Source organism: Populus euphratica, unplaced genomic scaffold (genome assembly GCF_000495115.2).
Source record: "Populus euphratica unplaced genomic scaffold, PopEup_1.0 scaffold184.1, whole genome shotgun sequence".
NCBI lineage: Eukaryota > Viridiplantae > Streptophyta > Magnoliopsida > Malpighiales > Salicaceae > Populus > Populus euphratica.
In genome coordinates this window covers 390,866-408,486 of record NW_011500065.1, presented here as the reverse complement: position 1 = coordinate 408,486, position 17,621 = coordinate 390,866, and the positions used below count along the sequence as shown (strand labels likewise).

General features: G+C 32.9%; 3 protein-coding genes across 8 annotated transcripts; 2 read left to right on the top strand and 1 right to left on the bottom strand.

Moving 5' to 3' along the window:
* The first annotated feature begins 881 nt into the window (after positions 1-881).
* Positions 882-4,124, top strand: LOC105108236 (NAC domain-containing protein 86-like). Of its 3 annotated transcripts, none has more exons than XM_011002478.1 (3): positions 882-1,115; positions 1,244-1,605; positions 3,514-4,124. In XM_011002478.1, exons 1-3 carry the CDS (start codon positions 884-886, stop codon positions 3,802-3,804), a joined length of 885 nt encoding a protein of 294 aa, XP_011000780.1. In that variant the 5' UTR covers positions 882-883; the 3' UTR covers positions 3,805-4,124. The 3 variants fall into 3 exon arrangements, with proteins under 3 accessions (XP_011000780.1, XP_011000782.1, XP_011000781.1); XM_011002480.1 differs by having other exon boundaries at positions 883-1,115; positions 1,244-1,521; XM_011002479.1 differs by having other exon boundaries at positions 883-1,115; positions 1,244-1,524.
* Positions 4,125-7,944: 3,820 nt separating this feature from the next.
* On the top strand, positions 7,945-11,423 carry LOC105108235 (glycine-rich RNA-binding protein 4, mitochondrial). Of its 4 annotated transcripts, XM_011002473.1 has the most exons (5): positions 7,946-8,284; positions 9,408-9,476; positions 9,602-9,708; positions 10,974-11,128; positions 11,225-11,423. In XM_011002473.1, the coding sequence occupies exons 1-4, from the start codon at positions 7,999-8,001 to the stop codon at positions 11,055-11,057; spliced, it is 546 nt and encodes a 181-aa protein (XP_011000775.1). In that variant the 5' UTR covers positions 7,946-7,998; the 3' UTR covers positions 11,058-11,128; positions 11,225-11,423. The 4 variants fall into 4 exon arrangements, with proteins under 4 accessions (XP_011000778.1, XP_011000776.1, XP_011000777.1 ...); XM_011002476.1 differs by lacking the exon at positions 11,225-11,423 and having other exon boundaries at positions 7,945-8,284; positions 10,981-11,067; XM_011002474.1 differs by lacking the exons at positions 10,974-11,128; positions 11,225-11,423 and adding an exon at positions 10,215-10,927 and having other exon boundaries at positions 7,945-8,284.
* A 1,269-nt stretch (positions 11,424-12,692) lies between these two features.
* Positions 12,693-16,123, bottom strand: LOC105108234 (protein REVEILLE 7-like). The gene is made up of 7 exons (XM_011002472.1): positions 15,881-16,123; positions 15,646-15,702; positions 15,012-15,143; positions 14,781-14,892; positions 14,632-14,693; positions 14,049-14,474; positions 12,693-13,933 (listed from the first exon to the last, which is right to left on the bottom strand). Exons 2-7 carry the CDS (start codon positions 15,661-15,663, stop codon positions 13,217-13,219), a joined length of 1,467 nt encoding a protein of 488 aa, XP_011000774.1. The 5' UTR covers positions 15,664-15,702; positions 15,881-16,123; the 3' UTR covers positions 12,693-13,216.
* Between the last annotated feature and the right edge of the window lie 1,498 nt (positions 16,124-17,621).

The window sequence follows — 17,621 nt, the reverse complement described above, 5'->3', positions numbered from 1 at the left end:
ATGCCCCCAAAATAAAAAAAAAAAAAACAGAGAGAGAGAGAGATAGTATAAATGGCTGCATATGTTCTTACAATTGGTCAACTCGTCCAATATGTATGTTTATCTAGTTTTTCTATCAGAATTGAGTTATACGAGGACAAGAAGATTGTTTAAAAATAATTTTTTTAAAAAATAAAATTTACTCTTTTAAAAAAAAAAAGTAATAGAAATTAAATAAGGTACCCGATTCACAAATTACTGTGAACAGAGGTACTATTATCCATAAAACAAAATATTAAAATATTTTTAAATAAAAAAAATAAAATCAGTACAAAACACGAATAGAAAAAATCATAAAATACAAGCACAATCATCCTTGAAAAAATGATTAAAATATTTTCAACATCAGTACTTCGATTATAAAATTACGGAAGATATTTGAATAATAAATTTTATGAATAAAAGTAATCAAATAGGGAAAAATCAATATTCCAATTACCCAGATAAAAAATCATAAAATACAGGGATTTCGTCATAATATCATTGTCTCATCTGATAAGTACTATTGTACTTAATTAATGTATAAATAATTGTCTTGAAGATACTATAGCCATGAAAAAATGAAGCTAAGACATGTCTGATATAGAACATTTGTCTACAAACGCTCATGAAACGAGCTTGCTTATTGATTAATTGAAGAAGAATCCATGAGCAAGGGAGCACGTACAGCACTGTTCCTTTCTTTTTGGTGTGTGTTCAGAGCTTGAAACGTAAGCATCCAATATATATTTGGCGCGAGAATGAAACGCCAGGCTTGCAAGAAACGTTTGTCCAAGAATCTGTAAAGCGAAAGTGAAAGATAAACCAATGACAAGGAGGTTTGCATCCTTTTTATATATATATGATGAGGGCAGTAGCGATCATAATAATGCAAAAGGTGTTTGCGAAGAAAGCAGGAGGTCATCGGGAAGGGAAAGAAATGGCACCGGTCGGATTGCCTCCGGGCTTTCGATTCCATCCGACCGACGAAGAGCTTGTCAATTACTATCTTAAGCGTAAAATTAATGGCCAAGAAATCGATTTAGACATCATTCCTGAGATTGATCTCTACAAATGCGAGCCTTGGGATTTAGCAGGTATGTATATATCTAACACTCTACTTTTTCCTATATATGTTCACATTACGTTTCAGCAACATTGCCAGAATAGAGCCATGGGACTACTGCTCCCATTACACAACCTCCTGCTGTTGTCTGTGTCGTAGAAAAATCTTTCCTGCCAAGTAGAGACCCGGAGTGGTATTTCTTCGGGCCCCGGGACAGGAAATATCCCAACGGGTTCAGGACTAACAGAGCAACTAGAGCTGGATACTGGAAGTCTACAGGGAAAGACAGGAGGGTTAACTGCCAGAATAGAGCCATCGGAATGAAGAAGACATTAGTTTACTACCGAGGGCGAGCTCCTCAAGGGATTCGGACCGATTGGGTAATGCATGAGTATCGGCTCGACGACAAGGAGTGTGAAGACACCTCTGGAATCCAGGTAGTTCGTGCATTGTGCAAAATTGTTTCCTTCTTGATCATATATACTGACGACAAACAAATATGCAACATTCCATTTTTAATGGTAAATTTGTTATTAACATTCCATTTTTAATGGTAAATTTGTTACTGCTTGATATATATATATAATATGGAAGGACGCATTAATTATACCCTCTGCTATGTATAAAAATAATTTTTTTATTTTTTAAAATTAGCATATCAAAACAAATAAATAAAAATAATTTTTTTATTTTTTAAAATTCGCATATCATAACAATTTAAAAATTATTTTAAACTAGAAAAAAAAATTCAAAAATTTTAAAAGTTTAGAAGGATGCAGTGGCAAACACTGTATGAATTTATTAGTTGCAATCTAGGACAGAATTGAAAGATCGATTTTCTCTCCTCTTCCTTCCTCTTTTACTGGAGAGAACGCATGCAACTAGACCAAACAGTTCTCTATTTACCCACAATCGCTTTCTGGTCCTCGCTTTCGATTTATCTTTTCTTTTCTCAAGAAAAGGAGAGAAGAGAAAAATGTAGGAGAACTATTGATGCTATCATGACACCATTTTCACCTTCCTCTTTAACAAGAGAGACTGTTAGATACTATACTACACTTTGTTTTAATCAATATGCTACTGTATTTTTGCTCTGGTCCTCAATGTTCTTTTTCTTTTTCTCAAGATGATCAGTAATTCTTATGTCATATTCATTGCATATATATTTACATTTTTTTTTATTCACCAGTTGACTTGGAAAGCTTGCTAAATTTCAATGTCATGGCTAACGGGAAAAGCAACGTTTCCTTTGCTTTCGTTTGGTTTTTTTTACCCACACCTCTTTTACACCAAAGTACAGAAAGCAAATAAAAGCATCGTAATTGCTCTTCTTCTTCTTCTTTCCCTTTGATGATCATAATTGCATGTTCTTGTGCTCAATACTAGTCTTCGAATTACAAAAGAAATTAGTTTCTCTGTGAAAGAACAACAAGACCATGGTATATATGCTAGTGGGAAACTATAGCTAGAGAATATAACAAGATGTAAGAACGTGACACACAAAGTGCATGATTTTGCATGAAAAGTAATGATAATTAGGGTTTATAAGTGCTAATCTCTCACCTGTTGTATTCTAAATATTTTATGGCATACAATCTCTGACATATTCGTTGCTTCAAATGGAGTTAGATCCCCAAGTGCCAAAGCTTGGGTTCCACTTTGTTTTTCTCTAATGAGACAAAAGTTCTATCCTCCATATGACTCAATCCCTTCTTGCATATCCATATGTCGTTGTTCACTTCTTTATCTTTTTTCCTTCCCTGATCTACAAGTCTAGATTCCATGACTAATAAAATGATAAAATAAGACTCTACTAACCCAAAAAAGCAGTCCCACATCACTTTCACCTTGTAAGAATGTGTCGGTCACCTTTTACTTTATTCCAATTACAGAAAAACCAGCCAATTGACATCAAAGTATCCATCTCCTACTTAATTTAGGGTAAGCACTTCTCAATCCGATCCAGCAATATTGTCCTCTTTCCTTTAATTTCCTCTTTGAAAGTTTATATGTGTAGACAATGGATAATTAATTATATGCATCATTATATCATATGTGTCTATACGATTAAATATAACATTGTTGGCTATTATATATACGTATTTGCTCCCCATTTCACCTCATAAATTTTGAATCCTTGAAGAGATCATAAGAGAGAACTTTCACATGAATATATCACTTTTGGTGTAAATGGTTTATTTGAAATGGGACATAGAAGAAACTTAATTTGGTAAGCTTATCATAAAGAAAGAACAAAAAGAATAATAAGAGTATGTGATCAGCTTCCATTATACGGAGTACTTCCCTTAATATGCTATTAATCGAGTTTGCTGCTTCCCTTTGATAAGCCAGCTTTAAAATTTAGTTCCTATCATTTCTTCCCCTGGCTTATCGTCTGTACACAAGGCTACTTTCTTGTTTCATTTCAGGATTCGTACGCATTGTGTCGAGTGTTCAAGAAAAATGGAATATGTTCTGAGATTGAAGAGCAAGGACAATGCACAACAAGCCTATCATTAACGGAGAGCTCATCGCAAGGTGTGCTAAACGAGTATGAAACAATGTCACCAGATGTCCCAATTGCGTCATCATCTTGTACTGAAGAGGAAGACAAAGACGATTCATGGATGCAGTTCATCACAGATGACCCATGGTACTGTTCTTCTAACAACGCTATGGTTGGCGGTGAAGAGATTTCTCAAGTGACTTTCACTGACTAATCAAGGATAATTATCAAGTGATTGGTGGTGATGAATAATATGAACAGAGTTGGATATATTTTTCTTACAATAAGGCATCGAGTACAGAAATGTTGGTAAAAACATTAGAGTGTTATGCCTAATTGGCTTAGTTATTTTGTTTTGGTTTTTGGACATGGTGGCCTCCCTATCTAGCTAGAGCCAATTTATCAAATGGCTTCAGATTTTATTTTATTTTTATTTTTATTTTTTTGTTGTTGTTGACCTCTATGTGAAGGTGATTTGCTGTTTCTTGTGGCATTAAAGGGCATTAATATTAATCTTATTATTATTATTTGAGGAGGCATATTGGTAAAAAAATCATTAAGGGGATATTTTCTTCTCTCCACCAATTTAAGTTTACCTTCCAAATACTTTTTTTTTTTGGTTTACGAGGGCATAGGACAGAGTACCATGGGAATTGCTCTGTGGATAATCATCGATCTGTCATCTCTTAATAATCCTACGTACGTCCATTTTATGTGATTTTTTTATTACAATAATTAATTTCAATTAATTATAAATTGATTGATGGTCTCAGGAATCCTTATGCTATCGTTTTTGTCTTCAATGGGCTCTTTTATCTTTGAGATTTCTTATTCTAGCCTCCCATTGACCACTGCTCAATCGATGCCATCAACATCCTCGTCACCGATGGATTTATTTGACGATTAATTTTGGAATATTTTTGAGGATATTGGATTTTATGTTTGAAAAGTCATAATAAATTCACTACTACGGAATTAGGGAATTAATTTCTTAAAAATAAATTAATAGGACTCATATGGACAAATTCCATTAAAGGGGAGGTTGAAATGTGATCGTATCATTGCTCTAAATAAAGCTTTGCGTTTTACAGTTCGATCCAACCACTGCAAATCTTGGATGAATTGGAAATTTAAAACTGGGACGTGACAAAAGAAGCTAAAACAAGAAGGGAAGTGGAGTGGTCGAGCTGCTCAAGCATTGAGATGGCCTCTTACGACTCATCATCTTCAAATCATTGGAGAGAAGAGATAAAGGTAAATAAAAATAATAATAACAATAATAATATCTACTTTTTGAAAAATATATATAAGTTTGAAAATAATATAATAAAATAGATTTTTTTATATTTTATTTTGTTTTATCTACTATCAAATAGAATATAAACACAATCCTTTTATTTTATACATTATTAGCAAACATAATTATTTTTCTTTTTTTTTTCTATCTTATCTTCTTTATCTCCATTGTTTCTTCTTTTCTTTTTTTCAAATATAGAATCAAATGTGAACTAAAAAAGCTTTTATTTCAAAAAATAAAAAGCAATAATAACCCCGCTCCTTTCCATATTTATAACTTTACTCACATTCTCTCCCTTGAAACTTTCACTATCAAACATCTTTATTGATGTTTTGTGATGATCCAGTAGAAAAATCTAGATGCACACAAATCCAAAAACATGATGATCTTGAACATATAGTGACAATTATAAAATAAAATTATTTAAGAATTTTTAGGATTTTATTACACAAATCTAGAGTTGTTTAAAGATTTATTATCTGAAAATCTAAATTTTTTTTTAATAATTCTTTAAAAGCTTTTTTTATATTTTATTTTGTTTTATCTACTATCAAATAGAATATAAACACAATCCTTTTATTTTATACATTATTAGCAAACATAATTATTTTTCTTTTTTTTTTCTATCTTATCTTCTTTATCTCCATTGTTTCTTCTTTTCTTTTTTTCAAATATAGAATCAAATGTGAACTAAAAAAGCTTTTATTTCAAAAAATAAAAAGCAATAACAACCCCACTCCTTTCCATATTTATAACTTTACTCACATTCTCTCCCTTGAAACTTTCACTATCAAACATCTTTATTGATGTTTTGTGATGATCCAGTAGAAAAATCTAGATGCACACAAATCCAAAAACATGATGATCTTGAACATATAGTGACAATTATAAAATAAAATTATTTAAGAATTTTTAGGATTTTATTACACAAATCTAGAGTTGTTTAAAGATTTATTATCTGAAAATCTAAATTTTTTTTTAATAATTCTTTAAAAGCTAGGTTATCGCAAAACACAAGCCGTCTAATTGTTCGATCTCCAACAATAATCTATATAAATCACCCTTGAAAAATGTCTTAATTTTCTATTTAGAAGAGAGAGATTTGTATGCCTAGAGTACTAGCTTTAATTTTGTGTTTTTATAGTTTTTATGTCTAAGAGACAATAACATAAAAGAATTAGAGACATGACTTTTTATTTATAAGAAAATCTAAAAAACCTTATAAATATCAATTTGTCCCATTAATAATATCCATATTTTCATGCAAGATAATTTTATAAGTTAACTCAATTAGGTTCTTATTTGATTTTTATAACTCTAAAAATATAATTCATGTATTAATTATATTCTAATTTTTAATTTTTAAAATATATTTTAATCAAGATATACTTAATTAAATCATCTCAGTTTAATTTCTGACTAATGATTATTAATGTATAATTCATTAGATTTCTAATATGTTGATCCATATATAAATTATAATTATAACTAAATAAAATTAAATAAATTAAATAGATTAATTTATTATTAATTAAACAATTAATTAATTTATTTTTGAAGATCAAGTGCATCGTCTAGTAATATATCATGATCTCTCAAATAATTAAAAAATCATTAATAATTTGATCAACTTTTATGTGATCGATTCTCAATTTAATTATTATTCTTTCATTAATAATGTTTTGATTTAACATTAGAGCATATATAATGTTTATCATATTAAATCATATTTGTTCTATACATAATAGTTATTGATCATTTGAATAAAATTTAAAATCCTTTTCGAATCTCATTCTATTTTGGCCAATGATTTTTCACTCAATACTATTTGAAAACAAACTAAAACTTTTCTTAAAATTTTTTGTTTTTTGATTTGCTAGGGTATTCGAATTAGCTTACGCACACCTTAACTAATTCACACGAGTCATGAAATTAACGAGTAGGTAAGCCTCCAATGACCATCAATATTACTCGAACTTGAGATCATAGGGGGAGTAAATCCTTTGGTCTTGAATATTTTCTTTAATTCATTTAGGGTGATGAATCCTTTTTTTATCTATTAAATACCCTCATATAGTTCATATTATACTAAATGTCTATCTTTTCATTATCGCAATTAAAATAACATGTAACATAATTAAAACATAATATTTTTTATATAATATATGAATATTAAAGATATATTAAGTTTTTATTAATAATAAATATATATGTTTTTATATTAATATAATGTGAAACTACAAAACATATTAAATAAACAACCAATCAATATCCAAACTTGTCCCACCAAGCAAAAATTGCTACATAAACTTAATTTGCATAGACCAAATCAATAAATTGATCAACACAAAGGGTCATGACATTACATTTGATTAGTAGACTCTGTACATAAAAATTAATTCATGAAGCACATACCAAAAAAAAAAGAGAGAGAGAAACACTAAAATTATCAAAAAATAGTGGTTTTTAAGATCTGGAAACCTTGGAGGATTTCAAAGAAAATTCTAAAAAAAAATTGCCAGGTTTATTTAAATTAACATTAAATATTTTCAATCCTAATGCATATAAATATTTAATTCCAAGCAAATTCTTAAAAACAATCTCCAATTTATTTTATTTTAAAGCTAATTGTTTTTTGGAATTGAATTAAATTCAATATTTTAATTGAATTCACTCAAATCCAAATAAAACGAGATAATTTTTTATATATTGTTTTTATAATGTATAAGATTGTGTTAGTTGTTATTTTTTTAAAATGTTTTTTTAATATATTAAAAAATTTTTAATTTTTTATATCAATATATCAAAACAATGTATAAATATAAAAAAATAAAATAAAATTTAAATTTTAAATTTTAAAAAATACCTTTTGACGAATAAAAACAAACACGCTTTATATACCAAACCGAAAACCCATTTATCTTTGACATTTAATTGCAGCAATATACAATATAGGGACTCGATTGAACAATTAACAAAACATGTTTTACTTTATTGAGAAAAACCAAAATATAAGGTCTCGATTAGAAAATTCCCATCCAGCAAAATCCAAGTATCTAACAAGATTGGACTTGAAAGAAAGAACTCTCGCTTTATTGCTGGGAGAAGAAAATGGCAGCAGCAAGCACAATCTTCAGCTTCAAAATCGCACCAAATCCAAGTCCAGTTTCATCCTTTAAAGAGAAAACCATGACAATGAATCCATCTCTTTCATGGGATAGTGCTAAAACTAAGGTTAGAAGAAGCCGTCTCCCTTACTTCACCTTAAACTATATTGAAAGACAAAGACTTGAGAACAGTTGCAGCTGTTGCTCAGTCTTGGCTTGTCTCCCTTCTTCAGCTTCTTCTCCTTCCTCTTTTGGTGTCAACTTCAGAAAAACCAAGCTTTATGTTAGTGGTTAGTTTTCTTTCTCATGTTTTATTTCCCTTTTAATGCTAATTAGTAGATTCTTTCTTGTTTGTTCCTTTCACATGTAATGATTACAAATACTCTCCTTGCTGAGATTGCATATATGGGCTGCTCTTATTTTGGTGAATTGGAGTTCTATTTTCTTAATGCTTACCACGTGAATTGTACTATGTAGAATGTTTGATTGCCATTCACATTTTTCTTAAAATCTTTATTTCATAATTATTATTTTTTCAAACTTCACATTTTTCTTAAAATCTTTATTTCATTTTTTTTTTTCAAATTTATTTCACTTTGGTTTGGTTCTGTTGAGGAACCTGATATCATGCATCCATGACGAACCTTGTCTTGTATGTGCTTGAACGCTTGATGAATAACCTATGAAAATTGACTAGGCCCCAAGTTTTTTTTTGGTACTCAATGATCACATGTATCCCTATTCAAAATGATCAAAAGTATTGGAAATGAAAACCAAGATTGAAGACAGTTTCAAAAGTCCTCATATAGTTATATTCTTGTTTTGTTCATTATCTGCATTTTTGAGAGATCATTTTGGGATCGTCAATGGGTCTGAACCGGCTTCATTTTGATGAGAAAGGAGGATATACCCTTTGGGGTTTTGCTTGGGATTTATAACTTGTTAGAAATATTTGAAGGAGAAAAGAAAAAATGGGAACATGGGAAACATGGTGAAATACAAATCTCATTCATATTACTTTACTCTCCTAAAAGAGGAAGTCCTATAGACTCGGACCTGGACATACAATACTTTGAACACTTATTTATACTGGTCTAGGATAATTCAAGAGACTTAAAAGATAAACTTTAATAGTTACATGCATATACGTAAGAGATACCTAGAAGAATTAAACGACACTTTGAATGAAAACTATCTTGTGAATATTTATTGGTTGTAGTGTTTAAAAAGAAATTGTTAATCTTTCAGCAACATCACAAGGAAATCATAAAAAGAAATTCTTTCACTTTTACCATCGTTATAAGAAACATGTCTTACTGAATAGTATTGCATGCAGCTCACCTAAGAATCCAGACCTTTTGTTTTCAACTCCATTGCCTACCTCAATGTTGTAATTTTGTGCGTTTAATACAGGGTTATCCTTTCGTACTACTGAAGAGAGTTTGCGAAATGCTTTCCAGAATTTTGGCCAACTTGTAGATGGTGAGACCAGTGAACATCATGTTGCTTTTCGTTCGTAGAGCTGGTTGGGTATTTTTAGTGTTTCCAGTATGTTCATCATATATTATAGGCTTCTGAAAGTATTCTTGTTCTCTCTATCTTAACAGTCAATTTGGTAATGGATAAAGTAGCTAAAAGACCGAGAGGCTTTGCCTTCCTTCGTTACGAGACTGAGGAGGAAGCTCAAAAGGCTATTGAGGGAATGCATGGCAAGGTATGTTCTAGGTGTCATTTTCTTAGGAAATTGTATCATCCAATCTGAATCGTTATTTTATTCTTTCTGCATAGCAGATAATCATTTGTGTCAAATACTAAGTGACATTACTTCCTTGAGTATAATGGTTTCAAAATGAGATTTATTGTGTCCTGATCCACAAAGAAGTTGTGGAAATAGTTTACTATGATGACTGTAACTAGAACACGTACAGAAAGAATTGAATAAGCTAGAGAAGAGTTGGTGATTGTTGATAGAGACAACACATACGCATGCACACGAGTGTAACCAGGACATTCGTTGTTGATACATCGCCAAAAGTGATTGGAGTAGACAGAGATTCCAATTAGCTACCATTTTCCCAGACTACTTGTAACTTGATGAATGCTTTGTTCTAGACATGCATATTTTCACATGCAACTCTCCTATTTGTGAAATGCCTTTCCTTGATAAATTTCATGATCTTGATACTGCTTTTGTTTGCTAAGACTGCTGTCTTTGTGCAAGTTATTCTTATGCCATCCTTCACTAGTTAGCGAGTGCTTGTTATTATTAGTTTAGAAATATTTATGGTAAATTCACATTTAACAGGCAAAGTGTTTTGCCATTTGGTTTTTCAACACGGTGTTGCCAGTTAAACTAGTGGTGCTTGCAGAATATTAACATAAAAGTATCCATGCTTTTTCACAATGATTTGAAAATGAACGACCTGATCTCTAATATCTTGGCTGAGTTAATTATGTGAGTTTACGTAAAGATTTCAAGCTTTGTTGAAACCTCAATGATGCGGTTGGTCTAAATGATTCCCTTCACAATCATGACATAAGAACAAGAAAAAAAACACTGATGAAGTGGGTGAATTTTGGGATTTTGTTAGATTTTTTTTCCCTACCACCTCATGAATTAATGAAGTGAATGCAAGGCATGTGAAAATTTGATGATTTTGTTAATTCTTTTCAACAGAGACTAGATGAGAGGGTAACATTGATGATATTTAGTGATATTGATTCCCAGAATTGATAAATGGTAGCATTGTGAGCTAATAGGTGAGCTGTATTTTTGTAGTTAACCCCAGAATCTATATTGATGAGCCAGAAAGTTGTAGGGTCTCAACTTGTTGTCTGGACCTAATTTACCCCTCCATAGGCCTATATTCCAAAATGCTTGGATTTCCTTGTAATTTTTATCATATTTTTCATTTGTTCTTCTTTAACAAATGTGAGATGACTTGAAACACTGCAAGATTTTGAATCACTTCCCTTCAGTTTCTAGATGGCAGAGTAATATTTGTGGAAGTTGCAAAACCCAGATCAGAGCTTCGCCAAAGCCACAACCATGGCCAAAGATAGTTGCGAAGAGCTGGTCACGACACGCTATAATGGGAGTTATCATCAAATACAATTCAGATTGAGCTGTAGCAGCTCATCAAAAAAAGTTATCATCAAATACAATTCAGATTGAGCAGCAGCTCATCAAAAATTTTATGCGTGGATAACACAATTGAGATAGAGCTGTAACTCATCAAAAATTTTATTTGTGGATAACAGGAAGAAAGAAACATCTGTTATCTTGAAATGTTCAATGGATTGTATAAAATCGTGAATCTACCTTTGTTAGGATCTCAAAAAAAATTGGTCGTTCGCGATTGAATTCAACTCTTATTATGATTGTTGTTGTTATTTATCACCCCAAGATTCTGCAGACTATTTATTGAATAGCTCAAACTTGACACTTCAGAAGCAAGAAGAGAAATTATAGAACTTGAGCTCTCTTCAACCCAGATACGGTCAAACCAAGGTTGCCAGCCAGCCATTTTTCTTGATGCGTGGACTACTTGGTTAGTAAATCTAGAAGAACATTGAAATTTGACAGCGTTAAAGGTCCCACTGGTGTTCAGGATATCTTCTGCAACCTACCCGAACTCAATTGGAAAAATACTTGGGTTTCTGATGGCATAAATCAGCATCAAGTAGCCTGTTTCCAACACCACATCCAGAACCCATGTCCATTGACACACCATATAACGCAGCTGAAAGCTCCCCCCAGTTCAACTGGTACCGCCACTTTTTTAGTTTTTGAAGCAGTCAGCGTAAGCCTTTTATCATTTTCAAGGCTGAGTTTTATGTGTAGTCTAGCAGGGGGTGCAACGCCATGTCGTGCTTCGAGATAAAAAAAAAGTAAAGAAGAAAGGCACTGCACCTTGACCCAATCTTTGTGGAATAACAAGTAATATGTACTTTGTTTCACTTAAAGGACTGCTTGAAATGAATATGATTTGATCTCTCTTCCATTAGGATGTATGTTGTGAAAATGAAGTACCATTAATGAAGCAGCTAAAGATGCAATCATAGAAGCAGAAGTACCCGCACCATTTTTGTAGTTTTTGAAGCAGTCAGCGTAAGCCTTTTATCATTTTCAAGGCTAGTTTTATGTGTGTCTAGCAGGGGGAGCAACGCAATGTGGTGCTTCGAGATTAAAAAATAAAGAATAAAGGCAATGCACCCTGGCCCCGTCATTGTGGAATAACAAGTACTATGAACTTTGTTTCACTTGGACTGCTTGAAATGAATATGATTTGATCTCTCTTCCATTAGGATGCATGCTGTGAAAATGAAGTACTATTAATGAAGCAGCTAAAGATGCAATCATAGGAGCAGAAGTAGCCGCATGAGTTTAAAAAAAAAAAAACTAGACTTTCACAAAGTCCAGAGATTGGAACTTCTCAACTTCAATATGGCAGCATCTTCCTCTTGGCAGTACTGGAAAATGGTAGCACCTTCCTCTTGGCAGTACCTTTCTCTCCACTGATGAATGTACGAGGCACCGAACCATGCTCGTCTTGCAAGTCACATTCACTTCAATCAGCCATCCAATTAATTTGTCAATGGAAACAGGCAGTTGCATAAAATCTCAAACAATGTTTCCTCTCAATTATTCGAGTAAGGTTACGAGTTACAAACTTGCTTTATCAATAGATTTGGACAGATGAATCGACTTTGGATTACATAGATTGCAAGCAAGGGCAGTTACACCGGCACATACAAGATTACAATGAAGTGCAGAAATAAATTGAAGTCTGAAACAACTGCAACAGTGAATGACGAGCAACTAGCACTATCAATAGCAATGGACATCAATGCACCTCTTCTTTTATCATCTGATGTGACAATTCAAGTTCTGAAATATGGATAAGAATGATGAAACCTGAGTGATTTATTAGCTCCTCGAAGAGCTTCCAGAAGCACCCCCGATAGCTCCACTTCTGAAACAATTGCGACATGAAACTGTAGAAATGTGCTGCAATCAATAAGAGCATCATTTGCATCCAGAAGCATCTCTTATATGCCAGCACATATGGTGACTTGAAGGGAGCTCTATGGATAAACTGAAAGAGAAGCAAATGGTATCCCAGGTGTGTTTACTAAAATCTGTCAGTGATCATCTTAATTACGCTATAGCACCCTCATCCAATCTAAGTCAGCTCTTTAACCGGTTATTGAAGGGAATGCTATGAGCATACTCGCGCTCTTTGTCGCTCTCGCTCCTCTGATACAATCACTGTTGATTTCACATCTCTCTCACCTAAACATCTTTTATATGGCACGAACCCCCTTGTGCTCTTCTGGAAGCTGGATCTTCCCTCAACAGAAGGTTGTCCATATTGAGAATCAACAACACCCAAATTCCTCTCCCCATTCTCCAAATCAACTACTGAAAACACGTTTGAACTGGTACAAGATCTTTCATTAAGATTTTCTTTTTCCTCAAATCTTTCTTCCACACAAGGTATAGGTTTCTGTGCTGAGGTATGCTCATATGATGTGAGGTACATGAGTGGCACAACTTGGCTATAGGCCCACCAAGGTATGGAAGAGTTGGTTGCAAAATAATTTGCATTATCTCCCTGCAGTTCTGTGCATTGAAAAACTGAAGCTGGAGATGGCCACAGATTCTGGTTACTATTTGCCATCCCAAGCGATAACTCTGTGTCTGATTGTTTCCGCTGCAGTGTGTGAGCAGGCTTCTCTTTGTCAGCATTAACATTGTCATGATTCTCATTGGATATCACTGGCAAAACAATTTCCGCACCTGGAGGAGATTCTTTCTGTGAATCTACTATCTTCACTGTCATTCCAAAAAGCTTTATACTCGCGGAAGATGCTTTTTCAGCAGCAACATGTTCAGCACATACAGTGTTCTTGGAACCCAGCTCAAATTTCTTAACCTTAAAGTAAGATAATAAAGGAAATAAACTCAGACCTAGCAAGGATAAGAGTTTAATTATAATAATAATAAAAAAAAGAGAAATAAATTGAATCTGACAGGATAATTCATGTTACCTCGGACAAAAAGTTCTCCAGGAGTGACAAAGACATTTGGACCAATGACAAATTTCCTTTTTCCTCTCCAGATGAATTTGATGTTCCATGTTCAGTTTCTTTTGCACTAGGTGATAAACTAATAGAGTGCATGTCAGTGGTACATGAGGTAGGTGAAGAGCATGCATTACACGGCTCTGCAAGTGCAGATCCAAATGTATCTGAAGCCATAGCAGATAAAACGGAGGTGGGAGATTGGTTTTCTTTCTCTGACACTGATGAATTAGGGGATGGAGATCTTTCCAGTTGACTGGAGGCTCCTGTACCTTCAAGGACATTGACTGGTTTACGAGGATAAGGATGTGCAGGTTTCCTCTTTGGACGAGGAGGAGGTATCTCAATTGGTTTAAGGGAGCTCTCGTTGCTACCACCAGAGTACCGGACCACCTGAAATCAAGAGGAGAGAAACATTAATGTGAAAGCCAATTCAATCAAATAAACCCACTGGAGATTGCTTGCACTCCATGGATTCACAAACGTTCCACCACACTTTAACAATCACAGAAAATCTCAAAATCCGGTTACTGGATCACAAGAACCAGACCTTAGAGAAATATTTTTGAGCGTGGCTTCGGATTTGAACAGCAGTTTTGGTGCCTACATGCTCTGCATGAACATAAGAGCAATTTCATCGTACCACAACATATCAGAAAAGCTTTGAAGCACAATAACATGACCTTATCTTACACTTACCTTGTATTCTACGCCAGCCACGACCATACAGCTTTAGAGCTTCCAGGAATCGCTGGTGCTCTTCATCTGTCCATTTTTCCCTTTGTTTTGTAATAGTGTAAGGCTTCCTCACCTATTAAAACGGAGAGGAAAATTCCGAGACTGTGAACATAGGAAAACGCAAAAGGCATTCGTCGCATAATCACATAGGAAGATGAAGCATAATTGCTCCGCAATAGGAAAGAACGGAACCTTGGGCACATTATCACTCCCAAATGAATACAGCTCCTGCAGCCGGATATCCGTTTCAGATTGTTCGCAGCCATTGGTACTGAAATCACAAGCTTTACCAAAGGAATTCAGATTCGTGCCTTCAATTTGCTCCTGTATCCATACCAAAAGAATTAGCCCAATATTTCTCCATACACTAGCAAGAAATTATTCATAAATTCCTATCAGAAAGAAACTGAAACAAGGGAAGAGAACATGCAATGGATGATACCAAATGAAGACATTTCCACAGAAACTCCACTTCAGCTCTACCAAAACTTCGAAACCACATTCCATGTTTTCCCTTTTTTTAATATTCAAAAAAGCTTATATTACCATCTCTTAAATCCAGTTCCAACAAATCTTAACACAAAGCTTCTAATGGAATCATCCACCAATCAACAGTCAAAGAACCAGAAAGAGAGAGAGAGAGAATATCATTAATTATTCATTTGCCATTTACAGCATTATAAAGAAACCCATTTCAAGTTAAATGCAAACATTTCATAAAACTAACCCATCAACAAAAAAAAAAAACCTCCATAATTAAGCATAAAAACCTTACATCTTAAACTCAAGAAAACATGAAAGGGAGAGGGGGAGAGAGAGCAAATACCTTAGAAGCAGCAGCCATTGAAATGGGTTCTCTATTTTTGGGTCAGTGAAAAATCCCCTGGACATAAATGACAGTAATTAACATCATCATCAACAACTTAACCAAAAAACACTGTAACCAACCACCCATCCACTAGATTTTTAATTCCAAATATTTACCGTCAGATGTTGGTGCTACAGTACTATAAAAAGAAATTTAACAGTAAAACAAAGCACCAGATCAGTAACAAACTTACCAGAACAGGAACTAGAAATCCGATTCCAATCCCAGCCAACTTAAACTGACTTCAGTTTCAGTTCAGTTCTGTTCTGTCTTTGACCACAACAGGAAATAAAAACATGAAAGGTAAGGAACCGGATTCCGAGGAATCGGCTTTCTAGGAATCTGATGAACAGAAGAGCAGGGTGGCTGAAAGCCTTAAAGTACGAGAGAGTAAGGAAATGGTGAAAACAGGGGCAGGAAGAACAGAGAAATAAAAAGGAAGGGAAGGGAAGGAGAGAGGAGAGGAGAGAGGGGGAAAGGTCGTGGTGACACGTCAGATTATTAAAAAAAAAGTAATTTGCTTGGAAAATTCGAGAAGGGGCCTTGGAGTTCTTGTGGCTCAAATTTAACGACACGCGTCCTTGTTAGATTTTTTTGCCTTTTTGTGTGCCTTGCTGCAAGATATAGGTCTTAAGAATGTGGGGCTGTTAAGTAATTGGGAAATTAGAAGATATTTTATTATTATTGTTGTCTATCGGAAGGCAGGAGAGCCCCACTTCTTATCCAATTATTTTTCTTTTTATTTTCTAATATTTTTTCTTGGTGGTTTGTGTGATGTATAACTTAAGATTTTTTCTATTTAATTGATATATTTTTATTTAATTTTTTTGAAAGAGGGTAAAAGCTATATATTTAATTAAATTTATCCACAAATAATAATTAAAGTTCAATAGCACTTGCTATTTCAAAAGAGTCTATCCATGAAATATTTAATTTAGTAATGGGTTGGATAAGAAAATAAACTAAATAAATAATAAATTTAAATAATTTAAAATTCAGAAAGGTTACGGATTTTAAAAGATTATTAGATTACTGGGTTAAAGGGCGAAGCTAGATTAAGCTTTTTATCAAACTATATAAATAATTGGTTTAATTAAAACTTAATTTTCAATAATGATTTAATTCGCACTAAATTTTCGTTTAAAAAATCATTTTTCTAAATTTTTATTTTTTTTTAAAAAAAAAAAGATCAACTCCAAATGATCTGTTACGGTCACCATGCTCCACGTGCATTGCCCCACTCAAGAACTATGTGGTCAGAAAAAATCAAGGAAAAATATATGTTAATAAAACAAAAAACAGACACACGGACACATGGGAGACGATGACGGCTATTGGAGCAGTGCATGTAATAAATGTTCATCCCGGTTTATATGAGAAATTTAACATAAAACGGGATTTAAATTGAAATAAAAAATAGATTAACTTATTAGCTATTTGAAGATTCATTTCAAATTGTATTTGGATGTATTTTTAAAATATATTTGTCTTAATAAAATATTAAATTGATTTTTTATTAGTTTTTTCTAATAATTTTAATTTTGTGATATTAACAATAAAAAATCATTTATTTTATTATATTTTTAGTATAAAAATATTTAAAAAAAAAACACCACAATATAATTATCTAATAATTTCAATTTTTTTATTAATATAAATATTCAAATCCGCCTCAATTAATGTCACAAGACAAGATTGAGTGATAACTACGAAGACACGGACAGCATATGGGAGGATATAGATACAGTAGTGGTAGATTAGGTTAGCTGAGCTGGACCCTACCAGACTTATCCTGTGCACTTTTTCTCAATCCATTCTTCTTCCTTCCTCTTTTTTTTTTTTTTTTTACCGTACACGTTGAGCCTATTTATTTTTATATATACCCCATAATTTATATATTTTCATATTATTGTTATTGTTATATTATTTTTGAG

Coding starts and splice junctions, on each gene's coding strand:
- LOC105108236 (XM_011002478.1), top strand. CDS start 884: ATGAGGGCAGTAGCGATCATAATAATGCAAAAGGTGTTTGCGAAGAAA. Junction 1,116..1,243: donor CGAGCCTTGGGATTTAGCAG/GTATGTATATAT, acceptor TCTGTGTCGTAG/AAAAATCTTTCCTGCCAAGT. Junction 1,606..3,513: donor GCAACATTCCATTTTTAATG/GTAAATTTGTTA, acceptor GTTTCATTTCAG/GATTCGTACGCATTGTGTCG.
- LOC105108235 (XM_011002473.1), top strand. CDS start 7,999: ATGGCAGCAGCAAGCACAATCTTCAGCTTCAAAATCGCACCAAATCCA. Junction 8,285..9,407: donor AACCAAGCTTTATGTTAGTG/GTTAGTTTTCTT, acceptor CGTTTAATACAG/GGTTATCCTTTCGTACTACT. Junction 9,709..10,973: donor TTGAGGGAATGCATGGCAAG/GTATGTTCTAGG, acceptor ACTTCCCTTCAG/TTTCTAGATGGCAGAGTAAT.
- LOC105108234 (XM_011002472.1), bottom strand. Junction 14,694..14,780: donor TGGCTGGCGTAGAATACAAG/GTAAGTGTAAGA, acceptor ATGTTCATGCAG/AGCATGTAGGCACCAAAACT. Junction 13,934..14,048: donor TGGAGAACTTTTTGTCCGAG/GTAACATGAATT, acceptor TCTTACTTTAAG/GTTAAGAAATTTGAGCTGGG.